Raw genomic sequence first — 26,446 nt, forward strand, 5'->3', positions numbered from 1 at the left:
GCCTGCAATTTTATGCCTGGAAACGCCCTGCCTCTGTATTGTTTCATTAACCCCTTCCGCGCTAATGTCTTAGAGTCTTGCATCTCTGTTTCTACCCCTTTTGCTGCCACCTACCCACACCTTTGTCCCCCCTCCTTCCCTCGTGACTCACTCTAGCCAGTGCTGGAACACTGGGCAGGGAGTGGCAGGGGTAAGGGATGCTCCCACCCCACTTTTACTGTGCCCTACACTCCCTCATTCCCTAACTGAAAGGCTGGAGTCGGGGTGGTTAAGAGGGAGCTGCTCCTCCCCCTCTGGCCAGCAAGCCCAAAGAGGGCGGGGGTCTCCACAGCATGACTCTGGGATCTGGATGCCCAATGTTTTATTGTCCATGAGGAAGTCCCCACCCTAGGTCAAGGGGACCACCACTCTGAACTAGATTTCCCCTAGACGTGAATGTCACCTTAACAAACTTCTCTTCTTATGGCTCATCAGCCAAGAGTCCAAGGACTTGGGTATGTGTGTGAGAGACAGAGGAGAGACAGACAGAGAGAAAGAGAGAGAGAAGGAGAGTCAGAGGGGTCACAGGTCTGTGTGGTGGAGGGGGTGGGGGCTTCTCCAAGGAGGATTGGAGACTGACTGCTTGGATTTTCACTGCTGAGCTGCCTTGGTTTCTCCATTTTCTCTAGATGATAGTTGCTCCCAAAAGACATCCATTGAAGCAAATACCGGTTTATTGACTGGAGCACAATTGCCTTCCACCTCAGTAGTTCATCCCTCCATCCGTCCATCTTTCTATCTATCCGTCCGTCCATCCATCCATCCGTCCACACGTACGTACATTCAATCATTCTCCCTTTTATCCATCATCAGACAAACATTTGTCAGCTCTCTCTCGTGTGTCAGCACAGTGCTGGGCACCAGGAATATAAACGGATGAGACCCAGCTCCTGCCTTCAAGAAACTCATGGTCTGGTTGGGGAAACACACAGGTAACTGCGAAGGGGCATGGAAGGGTTTAAGGAATCGTTTGGGTATGATGTCCTCCACTCAACACCTACTTACTGAGCTCCTGCTGTGTGCCAAGCACTGTGGTGGGCAGTTATGAACCCTGTCCTCATGAGTATGCAGTCTAGGGATCAAGGGGAGGAGGGGCTCATGTCTTCTGGAGCATGCCTCCAAGGTAGCCTCAAGGGCGAGGGAAGGATGAGGGAGGCACCCCAGCTCCCAACTGCCTCATCGTGGAAGTGACATACATTGCTTCCTCCACGATCCATTGGCCGGCATCGGTCATATGGCCCCAACCTGAGCTATTTAGTGAGCTCAAGCTTTCCGCCACAGCAGCTAATGGTTTCTTTTTTTTTTTTTTTTTTTTTAAAGGTTTTATTTATTTATTTATTAGAGAGCGAGCGAGAGAGAAACAGCATGAGAGGGGGGAAGGTCAGAGGGAGAAGCAGGCTCCCCGCCGAGCCGGGAGCCCGATGTGGGACTCGATCCCAGGACTCCGGGATCATGACCTGAGCCGAAGGCAGTCGCTCAACCGACTGAGCCACCCAGGCGCCCCGCAGCTAATGGTTTCTGCCCCTCCGAGTCAAGTCCGACAGGCCTGTCCTCATGGAATTTGCATACTGAAGCTAAGAATTCAAAGACAAAAGGTGGTAGGAGCTTGGTCATTCTGACAGCAGCGCCTGAGGATGCTGTGCATTGGGTCCTGTGCCCAGAGCCTCCTTGGGTCCTTCCCGAGGATGGTGTGTAATGCTTTTTTTTTTTTTAATCCCTTGAGACTCAGTTTCTTCTCCACTTTTATTGCTTTTATCACTTAAGTTATCAGGAATTGTCTTCTGTTGCTTGAAGCCAAAGAGTTTAAGAGCTCTATATCTCTATATCTCTGGCTCATCTGGGGCATACAATCTCACCTGGGGAGCTGCCCTCTAGCATTTCCTAGAGCATCGCTCTCTCTCAGTGGTCGTGTTTGTGTAGCGATTCAAATACCTATCGCGTTCTGTCCGCACTGTTTTATAAAACTTAGCGAACCTCAAAAACCAAACCTACAATATGACGCAGAGGTGGAAACCATTAGGTGAATTCCAAAGGGAGCCATTTTGGCCTTAATGGATGACTCTTGATTTGGGACAAGAAGAAAGAAGAACAGAAGGGAAGAATGTGTATGCAGTGTTGGAATTCCATCACTGAGGACAGAATCTGGAAGGCAACATAGGATTATTATGGCTCTGCTATTTTCTAATTCTCTGGAAATGGGAACCTGCTTTATAATATGCAAGCTTTTTTGTCCAACTTTGGAACAAGTTTTTAGGAAAGCGTATGTGGGTACTGCCCAGACAGTTGTCAACTTCCTTCTGCCCTGCTTCTGGTGGCCCCTTCTTAGTGGGTTGTTCATTTTTATAGCTGAGACCATAGGTCACTATCAACCTCTTGGGCTATTTTTCGACCTGCCAGGAGGGCCGCCCTGCATCAGGCGACCATTACACTCAGCTGTGGTCAGTGGGATCAGCGGGTATCAGGGGATTCCCCCCCCCCATCATAATGTAATGCAAAAATGCAAAGCAACACAAAGTCATAAAACCCTTTAAGGGAACTGTGGGTGTTTGAGCACTTTGAAGCTCAGTGTCTTCAAAACGTACGGTACGGTGGTGCTGTTCTTTGGGGCCTTTTGTTTCTCTGTTTTGTTTCTGTTGTTTTGTGGTGTGTGGGGTGAGTTCCGTGTGGTTTGGTTGTCCCAGGAGAGGCATATGGGGGCCTGGTTTTATGGGGTCCAAAGGATGCCTCAGAGCACCCTGTTCTCCAGGGGATTTAGATGGATACGCTGTTTTCAATGAGCAGAGGGTCCAGGTAGGTGTAGGGCAGTGACGGCCTCCGGTTCCGCTCCCGGATATCCTTTGAGATCTGGGCCAGGCGGCTCTGGAAGGCGGTGATGCTCTGCTGAGGAGCCTCCTCCGTGAAGTGCTCCTCTGGGTAGGTGCCCAGGGGCCGCTGGGAACCAACCACAAGTTGAGTGAAGGGGCTGCTCAGCAGCTGGGACCCCAGTTAGCTGTCCACCCCGGGGACCTGGAAGTAGCCTCCCTCCGAGCCTCAGCCCTATCCCTCCCTTTAGGCAATGAGGGTCACTGCAGGCAGCTCTTGGGGACTGAAAGCTCAAGTCAGAGTTTTCCAAGGGGAGTCCCCACCCCCCAGCGTGATCCCCTTGCAGCTAGGGTGACTCTGCCTGAACTCATTTGATCATTTGACCCTCCTGGTGAGATGTCCAACGTTCATGTGTCCCCCTGGGAAGGTTCAGTGGGTGAAGAGACCCAGCGTCTTGAAGGCAGGGTGGGGTCTGTGCCAGAGAAGGGAAAGGACACCCCCTCACACACCCCAGAGCTGGCCTGGCCTGGCCCCCAGCCCCACACTCACTTGGTCCCCAGGCTCCTTGCTCAGCAGCCAGAGGGCAATGATAATGTCACATGTGGCATTGACCGGCGGGAGGGTGGCTAGAAACCCCTCGGGCGTTGTCTGGCCTTTGCAGGTGTGGGGTGGCAGCTGCATGGTGGGAGGCAGGTTGGGCATCCAGACACAGGAGTCAAACTGAAAGCCAAGAAGGCAACGTTGAGTCCTAGGAGCCCGGCCCCCCTCCGTACCCCCGTCCCGGCACCGACCGTTCTCACCTGCCCGGCACTGATAGCGTAGTGCTTGGCTGAGCAGTTGAAGATGACCATGGTGACGTACTGGACCAGGGCTTCCCGGGTCTCCAGCGCGGAGGGCACACCTGCGGGGGGAGGGGGGCCAGGCATGCGGCTGCCAGGGTCCTCAGGACCCCGCTGCAGGGGACTGAGAGTGGGGTCCAAGGGCTGGGGTCCCCGTACCTGAGCTCTCCCTGCCCAGGAAGCCCTCCGAGAAGATCTCCCACACCCAGGCTTGGAGTTCATGGTCATCATGCACCGATGCATCACTTGGGTAGTAGATGTTGATTATTTCGGAGACAAAGCTGCAAGGTGCACTGGGTTCAGTCCCGACTTTTGACCCTGACCCTCCCTCCCTGAGGAGCAACACGGCTCAGTGTCATTCATGTCCAGCCCCCCTCCTTGTCGGGAGCCTCCCTGGGCCCTCCCGCTCCTCCCCCATCTTCTTGCCTCCCCCACCCCCCGGCTCGTTGGGGATGGCCACCTCACCTCTCCACTGCACCCCAGATCTGCAACCCGTCATCCTAGTAGTAAGTAATTCGGGATGTCTTCGACTCCTCGGGCCTGGATATCCTCGGGCAGACACAGGACGGAATAGCTCAGCTGTTCCATGTTCCTCTGTATCAGCTCCGAGAAGCCTCCAACGCCAATGCCTGTGGACTGGGAGACAGAACTCCTGGGTGCCGGAGCGCTGGCCCCAGGCAGCGCTGGCGGGAGACACGGGGACGCTCCCATCGCCACCCTCCCTGAAGCAGACTTACCCTGTCCACCACCTGCCCCGGGGCGATGAACAGCTCGCAGGCAAGAGTGTTGGTATGCAGGGTGTACCGAGTGTGGGGGATCAACAGCTGTAAGGGTCGGAGAAGACACAGGTGGGTGAGGTCTGGGGCCAGAGAGGCACCAAGTCTTATAAATTACCCATGGAAAGAGATGACAGCGACAAGAGGACCAGCCGGGGACAGGGATCAGGGCCCCAGACCTCGTGCCGGGGCTGGGCTTCCACCGGCATCCTGTGCTATGACCCGGGCCTGGCGCCTTCCTCTCTCCGGGCAAATGAGGAGGCTGATCTGGAGGAGCACTACGAGCCCCCCGGCTCTGGCATCCTGTGATTTACTAACCCGTGTGCAGGCAAAGCACCATGAAAAGCGGGGCCGGCAGAGCAAAATGGAACCATCCCCGCAGAGTACCAGGCCCTGGGAGCTGCCGAGGGTCAGAAACAATCAGCCTGGACTGGAGAGGATAGAAAAGGTCCTGCGTCTGGGACTCAGGAGCCTGCCTCAGTAAGAATCAGAGAATCCAAAGAGCCGTGGACCCCGCCTGCATGGGAGAAATTCCTGCCCTTCGGAGAAGAGATGCCCCAGGTCCCTGGGGAAAAGCAATCTGGGCCATCTGAAGGCTTAGCGGAGCCCAGGTTAGAGACGCGGGTCTCCGTCCCAGGGTTCCCTCGTCCCTTCTGCAAGCAACCTGCTGTTCCCTCAAAGCCAAGGGCGCACTCTGACATCTGCCTTAGATCTTGCCTAGGAACGGGGCTTCTGGACGGCGGCTGGCTGTCCCTCTGCTCTCCCCTAAGAAGTTCCAAGCAGCCCCCTTCCTCCCGCCAGCCCCTGCACCCCTCGCCCCGGCTCAGGGCCTGTGGCAAAGCAGGCTGCCAGGGAGGGAGTGCTGCAGCAGGATGGGGGCTCTGCGCCTGGAGGGAGGGGGCCACGGGGCCCAGGCCGCTGAGCACGCCCGGGGTGCAGGGACACAGTGTGGGCCACGTTGCCGAGCCACGGACCTTGAAGAGTGGATGGCAGTGAGGCAGCTGGTGCAGCGTGGCCAAGGCGAACACCTCAGGCAGCAGGTGCGCGTGCAACAGGTGCGTGACAGCCTCGTGGACGGAGAATTCGGCGTTCCGCACCCACGTCTTGGCCAGCAACCAGTCCCACTTGTTGTCGCCGGGCAGGAAGATGGGGCTGTCGGGCCCCGGGGTCTGGCTGAGCTGTAGGAGGAGCCGTTGTGGGGAGAGGTGGCCATGGGGTGTCTGCGGGGCCCCTCCGTCAAACCCCTCCCTCCCCCTGCCCTGCCGCTGACCTGGATGGCAAGGGGCAGCAGCGGCCCTCCCCCGGGGCGCTGGAACAGCAGGGTCATCGGAGCCGCGGAGAACTGGGGCCTCCCATTCACGACGTTGGTGTGGATGCCAGAGAGGATGCCATGATCCACCAGGAACAGGGAGCCCCTCTGCAGGAGGGAGAGGGGGAGCAGGGGCTGCCTCTAACGGATGCAGGGGCGGGGCGGGGAGAGGACTCAGGGCCGGGGAAATGCGTCTGCCTGGGAGAGGGCGCTGTTGGCGCGCAGCACAAGGAGGTCCTTAGGCACTAAGAAGGCGGGCCTCTCCAGCAGGGGACGGCCCCAAGGCACCGGGACGGCGGTGTGCAGGGCCTGGACCCCGAGCCCCTCACCTCCAGCTCAGCCTGCAGACTGGTCCCAGGGCCCAGCACGGGGGCCACCATGTCATCAGTGATGGGGAAGTTCTCTGGCAGGTGGCGACAGCGGTGGATCAGGACAGGGTTGAGGCCTTTCAGGAACTGGGAGGCGAAGAAGGCGTCCTCCTGCCAGTGTTTAAACACGTACTGGGGGGGGGGGGAGGGCAGCGGGGGGAGCGGGGGACCAGGTCATCTCAACATGGAAGCGCCCCACCCGTCCCTGAGCTTCATGGTGGAGTTGCTTGCTCCTGGGTCCATCCCGAGCTCCCTTCGCTTCGCACTCGGTACCTTTCTCAGCCTGGGCTTCAGCCACTGCCTCTCACCAAGCAGCAAATCCGAGTCCCCAGCCCACCCGTCCTCCCGTCTACCTGACGCCCCAAGGCCAGGATTCAGCAGCCTCAAACACAGCACTGGGGGCTACGGCTCTGGGCCCTCTCCCATCGCCTGGCGTCTGGGGACCTGCACCCCCATCCAGCTGGTTGCAGGCAGAGCTGGGGACCGCTCACATGAGCTCCCTCTCCTCCTCCTCCCATCGATCCCCACTGATGCTCCATCCTGAGTAGCTCTGGCCCCACCTGTCCACCCCGTCTCTGCTGTCACCGCCCTGCTGAGGCCACCATCCTCTGCTGACCATGGCCAGGGCCTCATAACTGCTCCTCCTGCTTCCAGTCCCGCCTGCTAACACCCTGCCCCCCACAGGGCACATCTGGCTGTTCAGTCCTTGCCTGGCAGCCAGCCAAAGCTTCCCACTGCACTTGGGAAAAGCCCGAGTTCCCACCCTGGGCTCCCCAGCCCTGTGTGCCCCGGGGTCCCGTGCACCTCCCCCACTCTGTCTCTTATTTTCCCTCCCTTTGGCCAAGGCAGAGGTTTCTTTCCCCCCAGAAGGCCTCTGGTCCTTCCATCTTCAGGGCCTTCGCATTCACTGTCCCCTGAGCCGAAAACGCACTCTGCCCATTCTTGGTACTGTTAATACCTACTCAACTTCAAGGTCTCAAGAGACACGTCCCCTCCTGGAGACAGCTTTCCAGGACACACACCACCTCCCCACGGCCCACACAAGGCAAGACCCCCTTTTATGTACTTTTGCTGGGGCCAATGAACAGGTTTCACAAGGGAAACTCAGTATTTTGATTCTGAGCCTATTGTCCACTCACCTGCTCAACTGTGAGCCCGGTGGGGACAAAGACTGTGTCCACAGCCCTAACCCAGTGTCTGATGGGTCACTGCCCAGCAAATGTCTGTTGGATTAAGGGGCGTTAGAAGGTTAGGGATGCACCCAGTCTCCACCCTCTTTTGTATCTGTGGAGGAAGTAAGGTCTATCGAGGGACAGGGGCCTGCCCAGGGTCACACGGTGAATCAGTGCTTGGTTTTCTGAGGCTCCGGACAGCTAGGAGAGCTGAGGTCTCAGGGAAGAACTCAGGAGCTCCAGCCCGAGTTCCTCACCAGCGGCCGGGGTCTTGCGGAAGTTCAACATCCTTCTCATCTCGTTCAGACTCTTCCAGAGCCCCTTGCGGTCCAGCAGCCCCTTGAGTTTTAGCTCTGTAAACCTGTCAGGGGGTGTCAAGGGTGGGGAGGGGACAAGAGGCCCTGGGAGACCCTCCCCTGTCAGCTGGCCTTATCCTTCCTGGGCTCTCGAACCAGCCCCCAGGTCCCCAAGTAGCCACTGCCCCTGAGGTCATCACGGTCTCGTGGGAATTGGTGGTGGGCAGAGTCTGTGCCCTGGGTAGGACTGTGTGACCCACGTCCTTGACAGTGGGGGAGGGCAGAAGGTGGGAGCCCCAGGGCAGCTGAGGCCCAGGATCGGGAGGGAGTGGGCATCCTTACGCAGAGCTGAATTTCAGGTAGAAGCAGGAATTCTTCATGACAGAGTATTTGATGTTGAGATCCAGATCTTTCACAGACTTCTCATCCAGACAGTGGGGCCAGCCTGGCCTGTAAGTCTTCCAGCTGGAGGGAGGAGCAGGAAGGTTGTCCACAAGAAGGCTCAGGGAACCCACCGACTGGGGCAAAGGGAGAGGTAGGGCCCTGGAAGCCCTCGTCAGAGCCAGCCCCCTTCTATGAGCGAGGGTATTCCCGAGCTCTGTCCCTGCCTCGTTCCCACAGCTGACTGGTCCAGGCCTGGGCACCTAACCAGAGCTAGGCCAATCAACGTCCTTTCTGGGGAATCAGACATCGGGTCCAAAATGGAGTCACTTGTGCTAAGCCCACATCTGCAAACCAAGGCTTCATGCCTAACCTATCTGCAAGGTCAGCCGCTCCCAGGAACGTGACCTTTAACCAGTCAACCTGGAATTACTGGGTCATCGCCAGAGAGGTAACCTGCCTGATAGATCCCCACCTTTCCTCAAAGGAAGGTGATCTTGCCTGAAACAATCCGCTTTTTTGCTAGAAACTGCCTTTTCTGTCCCCATCTGCCTAGAAAAGCCTATCATTTTGCACGGCTCCTCAGAACTCCTTCTCTGCTAGAGCGGACGCTGCCTGATTCGCAAATCATCGAATAAAGCCAACTTGATCTTCAAATGGACTTGGTTGAATTTTTTTTTTTTTTTTAACAGGGCTGAGCCAGAGAGACTATCTGTCTGGATATCTGGACTACCACACGCAAACATAGGGACTGTTAGTTATGGCCACTTTCCACTGTAGGGACTGGGACCCAAAGAAAGCTGTCTACAGAGGGAGAAAGAGAAACGTGAAACAAGAGAAAGAGAGAAGCATCTAGGCCCCCAGAGACAGGGAATCACCTTGGTTTCTGGCCTCTGAGATCTGGCTACCCTTCCAGTACGTCTGTGGGCGTGTGTCCTCCTGACACACTCCCACCCTCCACCCCCACCCCCAGTCTGCTCGCTGGCCTTTTTTTTTTTTTTCTTGCAACCACAAAATCCCTGACTCACACAGATGCATCTCACAAGGGAGTTCATGAAGGCTTCAGGAACCTTGGGCAGGCATCCCAAGGGGAGGCACTTTGACTTCCATAAGCTTGAGGGGGGGCAGAAATTTCCCCAGGCCTCAGGCATCTTGATCAAGCAATCAATACAGCCTGAAGACTTTGGGTGCAATGGTAAAATCCTGTCCCCGGAAGCTGAGCACACCCCCCACCCCGCCCCAGGCCAGTCCTTCTCTTATTCATTCAGTCAGTCATTGCCCTTGGGCTGGAACTTTCGACTTCAAAGAACAAGTGGCAATTAAAGTACACTGCTCCTAGGTGGTGGCCCAACCCTGCTTCTCACACAGGAGTGTACAAACCCATTCACCCAGAGATCTTGGTGAAATGCAGGTTCTGATTTAGCAGGTCTGGCGTGGGTGGGCCCCAGAGCCCGTGAGCTCCCAGGTGATGCTGACACTGTGATCTGAGGCCACACGTCAAGGCCTGAGGCCTAAACAGCTGGAGCCCATGTAGCTGAGAGACCTGGAGCAAAAGCCTGCAGCCCGGGCTTTGGGAGCAGCTGAGTTGGCCAGAACACGACCTTTTTGAAAACCTGCCCCTGAGCGCCCTGTGGTCCCTGGCTTTGTCCGCCTACCTGCAGCCCCAGCTCCCCTGCAGCCTCCACCCCTCACCAAGGCAGCCTCTGGGACCCGCCTCTCCCAGCTGAGCCTGGGGCAGAGGAAGAGCCCTCCTCCCACCTGCCCTGCAGGATGAGTTTCCTGGGCTTGGAGGGGGGCGTGGATTTCTGCTTCCGCCCAGATTTCCGGGAGGATAAAACAAGCTGATGGATGAAAAAGGCCCAGGGCAAGCAAGACGCCTGCAGGGGTGAGGTATTCCCAGCCCTGGTTTTCCCACTCTCCCGGGGCACCAGAATGCTCCGGAAGGCTGGTTCCAACAGAATTGCTGCCGGCACCCTTGGTATTCAGCAGGCCTGAGGGTGTCAGGGAATTTGCATTTCTAAGGAGCCCCCGGATGCTGATGTTGCCCTCGGAGAGGACTGGCGGGGACTTCCGTCTGTCATCCCGGGGGAACCCAGGCTGCCCCACATCCCTTGGGTGACCCCCGCTCCCCCCCACCCCCCACCAGCACCCCACAGTAGCCCCCTCCTCACTGGTACGAGTCCTGCCTGGCCTGCAGCTCTTCCTGGCGCTGTTGCCGGAGGATGGGGTGGTCGTCTGCCCAGGAGACCTTGGCTGTGAGCGCACAGGAGCGGGCGAGGAGGTCAGAGGAACGCCCCCGCTCCTCCTCCCCAGCTGCTCTGCCCTCCGCCCTGGGTCCCCTGCTCCTCCGCAGGGGCCACACCGGCCCACCCCTCCACTCCCCTTGCCTTGCCCCCGCCCGGCTCACCGGCCCCCGCGCGCAGCGACAGGCTGAAGCGCAGGGGGGGCGCCCCGCGGCGGCGTGAGCTGGAACCAGCGGCAGAACCAGGCGTCCCGGGCCACGGCCCCGACCGGGACCGGCAGCAGCAGCAGCACCAGGCCCACGTCCTGGGGGGGCTCCAGCTGGAAGTCCTCCACCTGGAGGGGAGAGGCTTAGGATCCGAGGGGCCCGTCCCCTGCTCCCTCCTCCGCCTCCACCCCGGCCCGCAGGGCACTCACAGCGCCCGCGCTGAACTCCTTGCCCGGGTGGTCCAGGCGCAGTGGGGGGGTTTCTCCTCGGGCCCCCACGATGCTGACAGCTATTTTGTTCCACGTGCCAGCCCCGATGGCCTCCCCGGTGGACACCCTCACGCTGAGCTTGGCCATGGTGCCGGCCCAAGTCTGGCTGTCTGCTGGGCCGCTGAGACCTCTAAAGCTGGCGGCTCAGCTGGGGACACGACACACCCCGCCCCACCCCGCAAGGCGCCGGTCCCGCGCGACGGATTGCTGTCCCCCATTCCGAGTGCGCACGGAGCCCCTTTGCCACCCGGTAAGCAAACACACGCCCGGCCCAGGGCCGAGACGGGCGGGGCTGGGAGGCTCCGCAGTGCGGGGTGAGCAGGGACTGGGTGTCCTGAGGTTAGGGGACCCGGACCTTTCAGGGATGCAGGGCCACAAAGAGAGTCAGGATCCAAGCGGGGGGCGGAGATACATTTGGGCCCCTCTTTGTTTCTTTGCCTTCTTAGCCTCTAAAAGCCTCTGCAGCCCCACCTCTCCACTTTCTACAGCTCTTCTTGGCCTGTGTTCATTATTTTATTGCTGCCAATAAATAATTTTGAGAACCAACCATGTGCCTCTTACTTCCTTAGGTACTGTGAAGACTGCCCAGGCAAGACCCAGTCTTTGCCCCCTTGGAGGCTAAAAATCAAGCGCGAGAAAAAATGAGTAAGCAAAGGAGGCAGGGATGCATCGAAGGAGAGAGGGAGAGATATCAGGGAGGAGGTATGGGGTTCAGTTTGGGGGACTGACAGATTTGGGGGCTCTGGTCTGGAAATGCTCTCTGAGATGCCTAGTAGACATCCAAGCGGAGAAACCACGGCCGGGTCTAGAGCACAGGGCTGGGGTCCGTGCTCCTGAGCATCCTAGGGAGAGAATGTAGATAGAGAAGAGGGAATGGACTGTGCCCTATTGGTTCTCTGCCATTTGGAAGTCATGGAACTCGGAGGCAGATCCAGGGAGGATCAGTCAGTGAGGTACAAGGAGGACCCGGAGGGGGTGTTTCATGAAAGCCAAGAGATTGGTCAAATCTGAGAGTTGCATCAGAGGAAGGCAGAAATGATTCCTGGGTCTGTCAACAAGGAGACCTCAGAGTCTGTGCCATGGGCTGCTGAGCGTGATTAAGGCAACCAGCCCGGTTCTGTGCCGCCAAGCTCTGGCAGGCACGTGACCAAATCCCACCATAGTGTCTGGGACCCCGCCCAGAGCCTTGCTGGTGCTATGGTGGGGGCCGTGTGACCAGGAATAGAATTCCAGCGGCGCACTCCCACATACTTTACCTCCACCCTCCTGGAATCCCACTAAAATACCAAGTTTAAGGCATAAACCTACAAGGACAGGAAAATGAGTATGGAAATGTCAGCAACTGATTTAACAGACGGGAGAAGGCAGAAGCCCAGAATTCCCACTTCAAAATCCCCCAAGGTCTTTATGAATTGGGAGACAGGTGCTCTGAGAGGAGTAGAACACAGGCTGATGGGACAGAAGTTTTTATGAGACGCCATTAGGACCCCTCCTCCCCCCAGATACCCTCCCTTACCTCACACAACCAGCAGGAGACCTTCCCCCTTCACCCTCCCACAGATGTTTGGAGATTTCTTTTCTGGAGAGTTTGATCTAAAGGGAGTCTGGACTTGGGGATACCAGTTAGAGCTGAGGGTGGGACACAACATTTAAAATTGGAGGTTGGGGTGAAAGTCTACACACTGAGCAGTGGGGGCCCCAGCCCCTTTTGCTGGTTGGGTCCAAGTCTGTTGGCAGCCACCATACTGTACCCCCAAACTCCACCCACCAGTCAAGACTGGAGGGCTTCTCTCTAGAGGAACTGACCAGCTCAAGTGTCATGTGGGGTCCTCCAATGAAATGGCCCTGTTCACACACCGTTCCCAGTCAGCGTTTGTTGACTCACTCTTAAAGATGAGTGGGTGGCCAAGGATCCCCAGAACTTCCTTGAAGGCTTATATCTAAAAGACAAGGATCAAAACAAGCAAAACTGAAGGAACAGACAAGGTGGGGAGCAGAAGAGAATTAAAAAAAAAAAATTGTAATCTGTATCCTCAGGGAGAGGAGAGCCTATGGCTATAAGACTTATTGTTTCTGGGCAAAATGTTTGGATTTTATAAATCACCCATTCTTTTTTTTTAAATTGTGGTAAAATACATACAACCTAAAGTTTACCATTTTGACAGTTTTTGAGAGTGCGGTTCAGACAGCACATTCACAATGCATCACACTCAGATGCATTCACTGTGGTGTGCAACCATCCATCCCCACCGTCTCCAGAACTTTGTCATCATTCCAAACCGAAACTCTCTATCTATTAAAAGACAAAGCAAAACCATTCTCCCCACCCCCAACCCCTGGTACCCTCTATTCTTCTTTCTGTCTCTGAATTTGACTACTCTAGGTACCTTATATAAGTGGAATCACACAATATTTGTCCTTTTGTGTCTTGCTTAGTCCATTTGGCATAATGCTCTCAGGTAAGTGCCGCATCCAACGTGGGGCTTGAACTCACGACCTCAAAATCAAGAGTCATGCGCTCCACCCACGGAGCCAGCCAGGCACCCCTTTATTCATTTTTGCGGGGGAGGCTATTGTGAATAATGCTGTTATGAACACTGGTATACAAATATGTTTGAATCCTGTTTAATTCTTTTTTTTTTGAATCCTGTTTAATTCTTTTGAGTATATACCTAGAAGCAGAATTGCTAGATTATATGGTAACTCTATGTTGAATTTTTTTGAGGAGCTACCACGCTGTTTTCCACAGGGGCTGCACCATTTTTCATTCCCACCCGCGCAATGCACAAGGATTCCAATTTGCCCACATCCTTGTCAACACTTGTTCTTTCCTGTATATTTGATCATCGCCCCTTTCATGGATATGAAGTGGGATCTCATTGTGGTTTTGATCTGTATTTCCCTGATGACGAATGGTGTTGAACATGGTTTCATGTGCTTATTGGCCATTTGTATATTTTCTTTCTTTTTTTTTTTTTAAAGCAGTCAGGTTTTTTTTTAATTTTTTTTTTTAAGATTTTATTTATTTTTCAACAGAGAGAGAGAGATAGCCAGAGAGGGAACACAAGCAGGGGGAGTGGGAGAGGGAGAAGCAGGCTTCCCGCTGAGCAAGGAGCCCGATGTGGGACTGGATCTCAAGACCCTGGGATCATGACCTGAGCTGAAGGCAGACGCTTAATGACTGACCCACCCAGGCGCCCCCATTTGTATATTTTCTTTCTCTTAAAAAAAATATTTATTTAAGTAATCTCTGCACCCAACGTGGGGCTCGAACTCACAGCCCCAAGATCAAGAGTCAAATGATCTTCCAACTGAACCAGACAGGTGTCCCCATTTCTATATTTCCTGTAGAGCATAGTCTATTAATGTTCTTTACCCAAACCATCATGATTATGATCCATTGTCAGGTCAAGTTTTCCGTTTATCATGTAACTCACATGCAAGAACAACACATTTCTAAATACATTCAACATTTTTTAATTTGTAGGTCATTCTTGTGGCGTAAACCAATATTGCCCGTATGTATGTGCCCGGCACAGTGAGGCTAAGAAAAGGTAACGATGCTTTCCTGTTTTCCCACCCTAAAATGCATCTTTGGATTCCCTTTCTCTGCTATTTTCCGCTTCCTTTTCCCTTCTATAAATTTAAGTGAGTCTATTTTAAAGGCAACTTTGTGTCCCTACTGTAAATTGAAAATCAGTTTCAGTTCCCATAAGAGAAGATCACGGGAGACATGAGTGCTATGAGAAGGGTTACTCAACTCTAGGTGGGTTCTGTTTGCCGGCAGCTGGTTCCCTGTTCCAGGGAGAGTTATTCACGAGGTACTGTGCTAGGAGGATGTTAAAGCGACAGCACACCAAATTGGCACTTTCTTCCTGATGTTGTGAGGATTGACTTGTGATCCAGTGTGACCCTGCACCTCCTGGGCTCTGGCGTGGAGCACGGTTGCTCAAGACATGCCCAGTAGCCCACATGCATCGCGGTGCTTATTTAAAAAGCCACTTCCCCAGGCCTACCGACCTCACCCCGGGGAGGCAGTCTCCAGAGACTGGACTTGGGGGATGTACATTTTCAACAGGCACGCCTGGCCATTCTTCTTCAGAGCTACTGCCCTTGAGCATTTCAATATTTACCTCTGTTCTGACAGGGTCTTCTGGGAGGTGTCATCGGACCCTTCCAGATACAGAGGAGGAAATCAGAGCCCTGACGCCGAAGGAACTCTTACTCGAGGCTTAAAAAATGTCAGTCAGATCAAGTACGCCCCTGCTTTGAATTCCTGAATGCCCTGGCTCCTCCCTATCTTCCTCCTCCCTCCCTCCCTTCCCCTCTCCCTTCCTTCCTTCTTTCCCGCCTCCTTCTTTTCTTTCTTTTGAATTCTAAAATTTTGATCAAAGCTATAGATGCACAGGATTGAAAGATTTTTTTAAAAGTCGTTTATTAGAGAGCATGAGAGAGATCACGAGCAAAGGGGTGAGGAAGAAGCAGACTCCGATGCAGCACCCTGGGAACATGACCTGAGCGGAAGGCAGATGCTTAACCGAATGAGCCACCCGGCGCCCTAGATGCCCATGATTTAAAGAGACAAATAGTTCTGGAAGTGTCTCACCAATAACAGCTGTCCCCGGCACCACTCCTGCTGTTTTCCACACATTAAAGACAATAACTTTCCTCTCTTTTGGTTGATAATCTTGAAATGAAAACCTGCAAACCTTTTTCATCTCACCTTCAGATAGAATTTCAGTAGGGCCGTAGCAAAACCCAGCACTCAGTATTTACACGATTTGACTATGTGCGTGCTATTCATAGGGGAGCTTTAGAGTGAGCTGTAAGTATTTTTTTCCTTGCCTGCAAAACCGTCTGTGGCTTCTCTGGGTAATAATTATCAATTTGTTATTATTTGTATTGATTTTTAGATACTTGTATTAACTTCACTGCTTGTCTGGATCCCCTCAGCATGTTCGGGCACATCAAATACTCCCAGGCTGTCTCCACCTTGTGATGCCCTCCAGACCCCTACTTAGCTGGGCTCTCCTGGGCTCTTGCGTCCCCACCACCCCTCAGGGATTCTTTCCCCCCTCTGCTGTGCTAGCGCTCCAGTCTCCTGTACCCCATGCTTTCCTCTTTCTCGGCTTATTTCATTTCCATGGAGCATGCCCTTTAATAGCTGGCTACTTCAGGGGCGCCTGGGTGGCTCAGTTGGTTAAGCGACTGCCTTCGGCTCAGGTCATGATCCTGGAGTCCCGGGATCGAGTCCCGCATCGGGCTCCCTGCTCAGCAGGGAGTCTGCTTCTCCCTCAGACCCTCCCCCCTCTCCTGCTCTCTCTCTCTCAAATAAATAAATAAATAAAATCTTTAAAAAAAAAAAAATAGCTGGCTACTTCAGAAAGCGTACAGGGAAGGGACGAGAAGCTTTCAAGACCTCACATATCTGGGAACGCCTACAATCTGTCTGTACATCTGAGTGATAACTTGGAAGTGATTTTTGTTCAGAGTTTGGAGAGCATTGCTTCTTGGGAAGTGTTGCTATAAAGAAGCCTAAAGCCATTTGGATTCCTGGCTCTTTTTGTATGACCTGATGTCCCCTCCAGAAGCTTTTAGGATCTTTCCTTTGCCCCCCTGGGCTCTGTAACTTCACAAGGACGCACCGCCATCATTTTTTCATTGTTCAGCCTTCTTAGGAGGACTTCCCAATTTTGAAACGCGTGTCCTTCACTACGGGATTATTTCATGATTACTCTCTTCTCTTCATTTCATCTACTGTCTCGTTTTTGAACTCCGATGAGATGATTTAGACATGGGGTCTCCTGGACTGGTTCTCCAATTTCTTTTACTTTCTTCCCTCTTTTCCATCACGTTGCCCTTGGTCAATTTCCTCAACATTCTCTCCTAATCTATTGAGTTTTTTTAAAATTTCTCCTCTCATATTTTTAATTTCAAGAGCTGTTTTTTTGTTCCGCACATATGTTTCTTTTTTCTTTCTTTCTTTCTTTTTTTTTAAGATTTTATGAGAGACACAGCGAGAGAGGGAACACAAGCAGGGGGAGTGGGAGAGGGAGAAGCAAGCTTCCCGCTGAGCAGGGAGCCCAGTGCAGGGCTCGATGCAGGGTTTGATGCGGGGCTCAATGCGGGACTCGATGCGGGGCTCAATGCAGGACTCAATATGGGGCTCGATCCCAGGACCCCGGGATCATGACCTGAGCTGAAGGCAGACACTTAATGACTGAGCCACCCAGGCGCCCCCGCATATATGTTTCTTAATAGCACCCTGTTCACGTTTCGTGGGTGCAACATTTCATTTCCCTGAGGTTATTAATGCTGGGGTTTGTTCCTGCTACTTGTGGGATAGGGTTCAATCTATCTAGGTTATCTGTTGTGTAACAAACTGCCTCAAATCACAGTTTAAAATACGAAGAATTGTTTATTTTCTGATGATTTTGCAATTTGGCCAAGGCTCCCTGTAGCATCAGCTGGAGTCCCTCTCCAGGATACATTCGCCTGGGGGATGCACCGTAGCTGGGACATCCAAAGTGGCCGCGCTCACGTGTCTGTGGCTGGGGGGGGGGGGGGCGCTGCCTGGGTCTCTCTGTCACATGGTCTCTCACCATTCAGTAATCCTGCCTAGCTTCGTTATAGAGTGCCTGGACCCCGAGAAGCAGAAGCCCAAAGCTGTAATTCCCTGGTGTCTGAAGGCTTGGGACAAGAGCTGTGAAGTGCTGACACTTCACACCATTGACCGGCTCAGAGTTAACGTGGGAGGGAAAATGGACTCTTGACGGAAGAGCAAGGAATCTTTGAACACGTTTCATCAAAAAAAAAAAAAAAAAAAATCCCTCTGCTGCCATTTTACTGGAGCTTGGGAAGGGGGCAAACATCAGTGTTCATGTTGCACCTAGTTTTATCCAGAATAACTTAAAAGATCAACGTGTTGCATTCGCCCTCTCTAATTTCCCCACTGGTTCCATTCCTCGACCCCTTCTATGATCTTTCACTGTTTCCTGTGTGCTTCTGCCCACGCAGGGTGTACCTTGAAAGGGGCAACAGTTGCGTTCTCTGGGCTGTGGGGACTTTCATGAAGGTAGAGCCGTAACAAAGAGACGTGCGCCCTTATAAAAGATCTGCATTCATCTTTATTTTATTTTTTGCGTTTGCCTTATTGGTTTTTTTCAAACTTGCAAAATTCTAAAAAGTAGTGAACTGAAGGTAGGCAATTAGAAACAGTGAGGGTAGAATATTTTTTAAGAAGTTTTGCAGTGAAGGTGGGCAGAGGCATGGGGCAATAAAGGCGCATCTGAGACCGAAGGAGAGCTTCTTGCAAGATCGAGATGAGCAATTCTTCTCACAGCGATTCGCCCTCCTGGCTTCACATTGGAACTACCAGGGATGCTCGAAAAAGCAATGTTCTGGTCTCTCTCCGGGGTCTGGGTGTTAGACCCACATATTAGCAAATTTTTTTACAGCTTCCCAGGTGATTCTAATGCGAAGGCATGGCTGAGAACCACAGCCCCTGAAGCGTGTTTAAGTTGTTCAGAATGAGGAAGGAAGCTGATGCAGGAGGAAGTGCTAGTCTCAGAAGTAAAATCCTGAGGAAGCGAAAGGGTAGGGCCCAGAGGCCAACAAGGATGCAACAGGCAAGACCAGTATGAATTCAAGCAATAGGGCAATTCCAACTCAGATCGACTTTAGCAACGTAAGTGACTATTGTAACTGAAGTATCCAGAGGTGGAGCATGACACAATGAATTACCCATCTACTCTCCCTTCTACCTTCCTTCTAGAACTCAAGTTTGGCTAAGGGTAGGAAGGTGGCCAGCCCCAGTGCCGAACTGTGTCATGCCAAATGTGACCATTTTATGCTTCCTCCACCTTGGGGTTGTAATATGGCTGCTCCAGATGTGACTAAGACCTCATGTCTTTCCGTCTCTTCTCTCTGCCCTCTGCAGCGTTGGCTCCATAGAGTGTGGCTGTGATGGGGGCAGGTCCAGACCTTGCATCCTCACACCATGCCAACCAGGAGAACAGAGGTAGCCCCTGAGAAGGAGGGCTGACGTCCTCTCCCTTTTCCAAAATTCTGTCAAATGTCTTCTCACCTCCTCATTTCTCGTTGCTCTACTTGGCTTACACTAGGATCCCTGAACCACCAACCAACGTAGCCAAGAGGATGGAACCCGCAAGTCAACCAAAGGTGTATCCCAAGGTGAGTCCCACTCAACTATACTCAACTGCACAAACTACATGGCTGAACGTGAGAATGGGTGGCTTCATAAGGGAAACGCGAAGGGCTGGTACCAGGAGGAAGAGAAACAAAGGTTGGGCAACCAAGCAGACTCACAACAGGGCAGACACACCTTCTATTATAGCAGATGGGGGGTTGGTTGGGAACAGTTGCAGGAGGGTCTCTTGTCTGGGGAGAGGATGACGTGGGAATTCCTTTCTGGTTATTTTACTTTGTCACTGAGGCGTGGGCCAAGTCTTCAGCTGCGAGGGATCTGGGAACTTCTGTGTGTTGGGTCCCGTGCTGGGGCTGGGAGTGAAAGGCTAGCAGGACAAGTCCTTGTTCTCCAGGAGCTCCTGATTTGGTGGGAAAACTGCAGGGTCCAAGGGGGTATAAAGGACAGTGTGTGGATGGCAGTACTCATACCCCCTTTTCTGGTACAACCCCCTTGTTTTCCTGTAGAGAATAGCCCCTCCCCATTCTAAGTCCAAATAGATACAGTGGAGCTGACTTCACCCTCTGGCTTCAGGGGCAGCCACATGATCCAGTTCTCCCCAGACAGATTTGGGAAGAGTTTGGGAATCGATTCAGGGTTGAATAGGTGGCTTTGTCCAGGCCAGTAAGAAATCAGCCCTAGGATTTTCTGTTGTTGAAATTGTTGTTTTGGTTTTTTTTTAAGATTTTATTTATTTATTTGAGAGAGAGAGAGTGGGGGGAGGGGCAGAGCAAGAGGGAGAGAGTCTCAAGCAGACTCCACACTGAGTGCAGAGCCCAATGTTGGGGCTCAATCCCAGGACCCCAAGATCATGATCTGAGCTGAAGGCAAACGCTTAACTGACTGAGCCACCCGAGGTGCCCCTCTTTTTAGTTTTTTGGGTTTTTTAAGAGCACTTTCTTTTCCTAGAGTTGTGAAGTTGATAGGATATAAGCAAGTCTTGAAGCTGCTGCTGGCCATTTCTGTAACCATTTTGGGAGGGCCCACCTGAGAATGAAGACAACAGAGGAAATTGTACCTGAGGATTTTATAGCGACACCTCATGTGAGCACCCAGATACAACCATGCCTGTAGTGAGATGTAATACTCATGGACTCCTGAACTCTTTCAATCAGAAGAATCCTGATTAGAGCAGAGGTCCATCTCAGACATGAGAGTGGGGCATATCGGAGAAAGCTTCCTTCAGGTAAGAAGGCTCGCATTGCAATTTGTAGGATGAGCAAGACTTAGATGGAGAAGAGACGAGTGCTCTAGCCCACCTGCCACCACACCTGTGTATTTGATTCCTAAACTGAGAGCACCAGATGCCTCCCATTAATGCTCACAGCATCCACTTCCTGTCACTCATCCCCCTGAATGGGTCTCTTAAACAGTCATTCTTGTCATGTATCCATGCAACAAGTATATATGAGTCTAGACCAGGTGAAGCACTAAGTTGGATGTTGTATGGAAGGGGAAGGGTGTGTGACAAGGTTAGAGAACAGACATGGTGGATACTCAACCCCTTCCCATTTCATGCCCATGGCAGACCTTGCCAATCAATCCATGTATTTTTCTTCTTGAGCCCAGAAGTAGCCTGTGAATCTTTGTCATGGCAGCACTCAAGACAGGCACAGCCAACTGACTGGAGTTGGCATTTATGATGAAACCTATTATCATCCTCAAGGTAGGGTGTGGTCCAAGGCAACATGGATCCAGAAGAGAAGGGAGATGGGACCGAAGCACTCTAGAGACCAGGGAGATTTTAAGTAACAGATACCCATGAGAGAGAACTTGAGTAAAAAGGAGAATTTATTATAAGGACACAAGGATGGAGATACAGCTGAGCCTCAGGGACAGCCTAGAGGCAGAGACTGGAGCATTGTAGGAACTCAGGGAATTCTCTCTCTAACTCTCTTCTCCCTTGACCCATTCTTTCTCTTTCCCAGTCCACCTGGCAGAGGGAGCTGCCACACCATTCATGGATAGATTTAGAGGGTCTTGGTTCAAATTTCAAGTTCCCCGGCAAAGGGTTCTCACTGACCCAGTGTGGGACAAGGATCCACTCTTGGCCCAATTTCCTCTGTCCAGGAAGAAGGGGTCAGACAAGATGCCAGGCTGGCTGTGTGTCCAGCCATGTTGGTGGTGATAATGAGTGGTGGGGGTAGTGCAGATTTTTTTCAGAAGTATGTGAGGAAGTCTTTTCTGGGCAATAGAAAACCCTGAACAATAAGTATCCCCTATATAATACAAGGAGGTCTTCTTGTAGGAGGTGAGTTTTAAACTAGTCGTGAAAAATTAGTACAGCTTTAATTAGCAGAGCTGAATGAGCAGGATATTGTAAACTCAAACTAGCTTGATAAAATAGGGGAATATATCAGCTTATGTAACTGGAAAGTTCAGCAGTTACTGGCTTCGGGCTTGGATGGATCCAAGTGCCCACAACGTGTGTCCGGAATTGTTCTCCCTCACTATTTCATTTCTGCTTTCTTCTGTGTTGAACTGTACTGATTGTATTCTCAGACAGACTCTTCCCAAGTGGTGGCAGAGATGGTTTGCAGCAGCTGTGGCCTTCCGTCCTGCCAGCTTGGCAACCCCAGCACAAAGACCAGTGCGGTGTCCCCCTGTTACTACCTCTAACAAAGGTCCTGGGGCTGACCCTCATTGAACCCGCCTTGGTCACAGACTCCGCGAGGCGGGGGCAGGGGTTAGCTCCACACAAACAACATGGGTTGAGGGTGGAGATAGGTGGATCCCCAAAGGAAAATCAGACGTGGCTACTAGAAAAAGTAGGCAAAAACAACATCTGTCTGGGCAGAGTCCCTCTCAGAAACCACCTGTTGGTGAGTTGCTGACCTGAGGTCTTTCTTTTTTCTTTTTTTTTTTTTTTTTAAGATTTTATTTATTTATTTGACAGAGATAGACAGAGCCAGAGAGCACAAGCAGAGGGAATGGCAGAGGCAGAGGGAGAAGCAGGCTCTGCACTTCAGCAGGGAGCCCGATGTGGGACTCAATCCCAGGACCCTGGGATCATGACCTGAGCCGAAGGCAGACGCTTAACCATCTGAGCCACCCAGGTGCCCCGACCTGAGGTCTTTCAAAGCTCTTGGCAAAGGTTTAGAGGACTTCCTAAATGGAGAGGTGTACTCTGGTTATCCATGACCACAAAAGTAAGCACACCAAACATAGTGGCTCACAACAGGCAGTTGGTACCCCATGGTTTTGCAGGACAGGAACTTGGGCAGGGCTCTGCTGGGTGATTCTTCTGTTTCATATGGCACTGACAAAGATGCTGGGTCGTATTCAGGGTAGATGGGTTGGAATACAGGCTAAAGAGGACTTTATTCCTGCATCCGACAACTTGAAGTGGGTGGCTCCGAGGCTGTACCCAGCTGGGGTAGTCAACAGGTGCAGTCTCACGTGGCCTCTTCAGCATGGTGACTTCTTAACACTGAGGCTTTGGGTCGCAGAGGGTCCAGGAGGCTCTGACAGAAGGTGAGAAGCTTCTTATGATAATCTTGCCTCAAAGTCCCTGAATGTCCCTCTGACATTCCATTGGTCAAGCAAGTCACTAGGGCCAGGGGAGCTTCCAGGGGAGGAGAATGAGACCCTTCCTTTCAGTGGGAGGGGCGCAAACAAGGTCATATGTATCTCCCCAAATCCTCACAACTCACGACGCAGTGAGGGAACGACGGAAAATGGGGGTTGATTGGGAAGAATCTGCGCACGATTATCCGCGCTGCCTGTGGGAGAGTGGCTCTGGTCTGCAGGTTCTCCGGGGTGGGAGCAGAGGCCTGTGCAGCCGCTGCAGACAGCTGGGTTGAGTGGAGGGCGCTTGCTCACAGGGGCTCGGGTGAAAGAGGCCGGAGGAGCTCAGGGCCCCCGGTCCCTCGGAATCCGGGCCAGTCTGGGGGGTCTCGACCGCCTTCCTGGAGGCACAGCTGTCTCTGTGACTCCACTCCTCATTCCCCTCTCTTTTCCTGCCTCTTATCTTTTGTGTACCACGACCCCGTATTGACCTGATTCTACCCCCTCCCCCCTTCTCCCCTCGTCCTTCTAACCTCAGCCCTGTCGCCGAGCACCTCCATTCACTCCGCACATCCCTGTTCCTGTTTCCAAGACGGAGAATCCAATTGGCCCAATTCCTCTGTTTGTACCAGGTGCCTCATTGGTTACCCATCAACCAATGGTGTGGCTGGGCTTGAGTCAGGTGGTGATGCCTGATCCAATCAGCTGGGGCTGGACGAGGAGGGCCACGCCCCCCCCAACAGGTGGCTGGCCCGTGGCTGCCCTTCCGCGGGGGCTGTGCTTGCAGCCATTTCCCTGGGGTGACCCTGGGTGTGGGCTTGGAGGGCACGCAACTGCCACGTCTAGCCCAGAGGTGCTGACACAACCTGGAGAAGGGGTTCCCTCGCTCTGGTTCCACCGTCAGCTCCTCGCTGCTGTGCGAGGGGGCTGACGGCCGCCACTGCTGGTGGGCAGGTGGTGGAAGAGGTTGAGTGTGACGGAGGCCGAAGGAGAACTACTGTCTCGCCAACAGCCGTGGTCCTCCTGCCAGCCCTCCTTGTACCAGATGCCCTGGTTGAGCTCCGTCCCCCTTCCTGGGCCCTGCGGTGGGACTGCCGGGCCACACGAGAGCAAATAGCCGTGCATCATGGGGCCTCCGCACCTGTCAGGACTCTGGGTGAAAGGCCGGTGGCCCTCAGCTCTCTGGTGGTTGCTTTACGCATTTTCCGAACTGACAAATCCAAGTCATCCGAAATCCCAATCTGCTTTGGCTGGTGTGGGGAGGAAGTGGCCCTAGCCTCTAGCAGAACCTGAACTGGCCCCCAGCACTGCCTGTAGGTCCCGGGCCTCTGGCCCAACCCTACTTCCCACCAGCACCCTCCTCCCCTCCCTCCCCAGCCCTGCAGTGACCCCTCCTGTCCACGTGCTGTTTGGTCTGTTAGTCTCCTGCTTCACTGCCCGCTGGGTTCTCAAGGTCTGAGAGTGGTGCTTTCCTTAAGGTCTCCACACTCAGGGACTCTGGACCCTGGAGGATCTGCGATTCTGTACAGACTTCCTTCCTCCTGAGCTTCCTCTCTGACCCCACACTCACCAGAATCACCTCAAATCTTCACCTCACTCCTCATCCCCCTCCTCTTGCTACTGGCAGGCACTTGGCCATCCCCATCCCTGACCACACGGAGGACACAGGAAGAGATCTTTGGCAGACTCTTCTTCCCAGCGAACACTTGCAGACTGCACCTCTTCCTCCTACTTGGAGGAAGAGGCTGGACCCCCAACTCTCTAAAGCTGTTTCCATTTCTTCAGGGATTTGGTCCCATTGGTGTTTGCCTCTTTATTAACAGCATAGAGTTTAGGACCTTGGGGAAATTATAATCCTGACTATTATTTAATACCCAGGTGACCGGGGCACCTGGGTGGCTCAGTTGGTTAAGCATCTGCCTTTGGCTCAGGTCATGATCTCAGGGTCCTGGGATCAAGCCCTGCCTTCAGACTCTCATCTGCTTCTTCTTCTGGGTGCCCCCCTCACCCTGACTCATGCTCTCTCTCAAATAAATAGATAAATAAATCTTAAAAATAACCAGGTGACCTTAGGTAGGTCATATCACTTTTCGGAGCCTTAACGTTAGTGTTGATAAAAGGGAGTTATAATAGTATCTGATTCATAAGGTCGTTGACGATACTAAATGAACTTTCATGAGTAAAGTGCTTAGTGTATAGTTTCTGGCATATAGGAAGTGCCCAGTAAAACAGTGCTCCTTCCTTCCTCCCCTACCTGCTCCAAAGATGATCTCACTCCCTATTTTATTGAGAAAACAGAAAACTCCAATGGCGATTTCCAGAAATTCCCCAAATGTACCTGCTCCCAGGCCCATCCTGTCTTGCTCTAATTCTCTTACAAGAGCTTCCCCTCCCATCCAAGGGAACCCCTTCTCCTGGGCCTGGATCTCCCCTGCCAGACACAGAAGCCTGGCTCCCCCTGGTCCCCCCTTCCAGTGCCTCCCTCTCCACGCATTCCCACCCATCAGCTGCCAATGGGCAAAAATCTCTCCCTTTTTAAAAAACAAAAAAAGCTAACATATCTACTGATGCTGCCTCCTTTCTAGTTCTTGAAGGACCGTTTTAGACAGCCATGTTATCATAGGGTGTGTCCTCTGGCCTTTTTCTGGAAGGCAGTGACTCCTGGAAGGACCAGTTTCTGGGATGGGCTCTGGTCTTAAGATGTTCATGATCATCCAGTCCAACCACCTCAGTATATATGGCCGTTGCCCTGTGCTTGGGCATCAGGTCCCAGGAAGCCACCTAGATGGAGACCAGGTTGGATCTCTTCTCCAAGGGCCAGAAAGGCTTCCATGACTTGGGGCCAGTGTTGAGGATGAAGCACTCAGTACTGGGTCTCTCCTCTTTCCCTTTCAGGGCCTGCCAAAGTTGGTCTGGAGCCTTTTGCTGCAGGCCTTAAGGGCACTTCACAATCCCTCGGGCCTTGTTTCACCTGGGGCCACCAGCTGCCCAGCGAAGACTGCGGCAAGAGTTCTGGGTGTCCCTCCATCCTGGGATTAAGGCTAAGCCCTAGAGGAGGTGACTTCAGGGACTGAGGTGGAGGGCCTGCCAACAACATGGAAGAGAACCCATGTGACCCCAAATCAGACTAATTCGTTGATCGTGGTCTCAGGGAAGTTGTTGGGAAGGAGCCACATGACTTGGGAGCAGGAGTGTCAGGACTGAGAGAGGGCTGGGGAGCTGATGTGCTGGTGGAGTGTAGGGGTGGGGCAGCGCCCTGAGTTAGGTGGTTATGAACATATCTTTGCTTGACTTGGTGGTTTGGATGTTGAGGGAGACTGGAAGGAAGAGCCCTTTGCTGACCTTGCAGTTGGGAGCACATTGTAATCAAGTAGATGGCCATTTAGCTGCAGTGGAAAAATCATGAGAATTTTGTGGTATCTAACAGAAGTTCATGTTGTCCGGCACTAAGAAGCGGTGTTTGGCAATAAGCTCTGTAGCTGGGGGTGTAACCCACTCATAACGTGCCGTAATAAGATGTCGAGTGAACTTCTCCCGTGGCCATGGAAACAGTGGCCGCAACTGACACCATGAAGTACTAAGTCACCCGCATTCTACAGAGAGAGGCCAACAGTTGGCTCGGCTCCCCTCCCTTGCATTCCCATCCCAAGGGCTGCCTGAGAGTTTGAGCAACTGGCTCCCGCCAAACCCCTGCTCCCCAGGCCACCAGCAGAGGCGTGGGGGTGGGGGGAGGAGTTGGTGGGATATGGCATCTGGGCTGAGGGTTGCCCCCCCCCCCAACAATCACCAGAGTGGCAGTTCTCTGGAAGAATCATTTTTGGAGAATGGAGGTACCTTCAGGAGTGGGAGGTAGGCATCTCATTGCTGGCTGGGTGAGGCTGGGCTGCAGAACAGAGAGGAGACACGGTGTGGAGGCCTGGGGAGAAGGCAGTGATAACCCTCTCCCCCCCACCCCCAGCCCGGTCTCCTGTGGCCTGAGAGTGTGAGGAGGAGGACAATTCCCGCAGCTCCTCAAGGTGGAGGACAGAGGGCA

The 26,446-nt window shown here is 53.2% G+C and overlaps 1 protein-coding gene and 1 long non-coding RNA gene across 2 annotated transcripts; one reads left to right on the plus strand and one right to left on the minus strand.

Moving 5' to 3' along the window:
- Positions 1 to 2,549: 2,549 nt before the first annotated feature.
- On the minus strand, positions 2,550 to 10,862 carry ALOX15B (arachidonate 15-lipoxygenase type B). Its single transcript, XM_081806010.1, is given in 16 exon segments — positions 2,550 to 2,970; positions 3,391 to 3,561; positions 3,642 to 3,742; positions 3,840 to 3,961; positions 4,146 to 4,189; positions 4,191 to 4,316; positions 5,431 to 5,634; positions 5,727 to 5,873; positions 6,095 to 6,265; positions 6,407 to 6,486; positions 7,200 to 7,204; positions 7,508 to 7,666; positions 7,944 to 8,066; positions 10,154 to 10,284; positions 10,410 to 10,559; positions 10,641 to 10,862. Coding segments are annotated over 16 exon segments (2,061 nt in total). The 5' UTR covers positions 10,788 to 10,862; the 3' UTR covers positions 2,550 to 2,790.
- A 7,452-nt stretch (positions 10,863 to 18,314) lies between these two features.
- Positions 18,315 to 21,029, plus strand: LOC145717244 (uncharacterized). Its single transcript, XR_014140312.1, has 4 exons — positions 18,315 to 18,387; positions 18,640 to 18,720; positions 18,824 to 18,893; positions 19,816 to 21,029. It is a non-coding gene; the product is annotated as an uncharacterized LOC145717244 (long non-coding RNA).
- Positions 21,030 to 26,446: the final 5,417 nt, after the last annotated feature.

Source organism: Leptonychotes weddellii, chromosome 15 (assembly GCF_054177405.1).
Source record: "Leptonychotes weddellii isolate Sample4059 chromosome 15, ASM5417740v2, whole genome shotgun sequence".
Taxonomy (NCBI): Eukaryota; Metazoa; Chordata; class Mammalia; order Carnivora; family Phocidae; genus Leptonychotes; species Leptonychotes weddellii.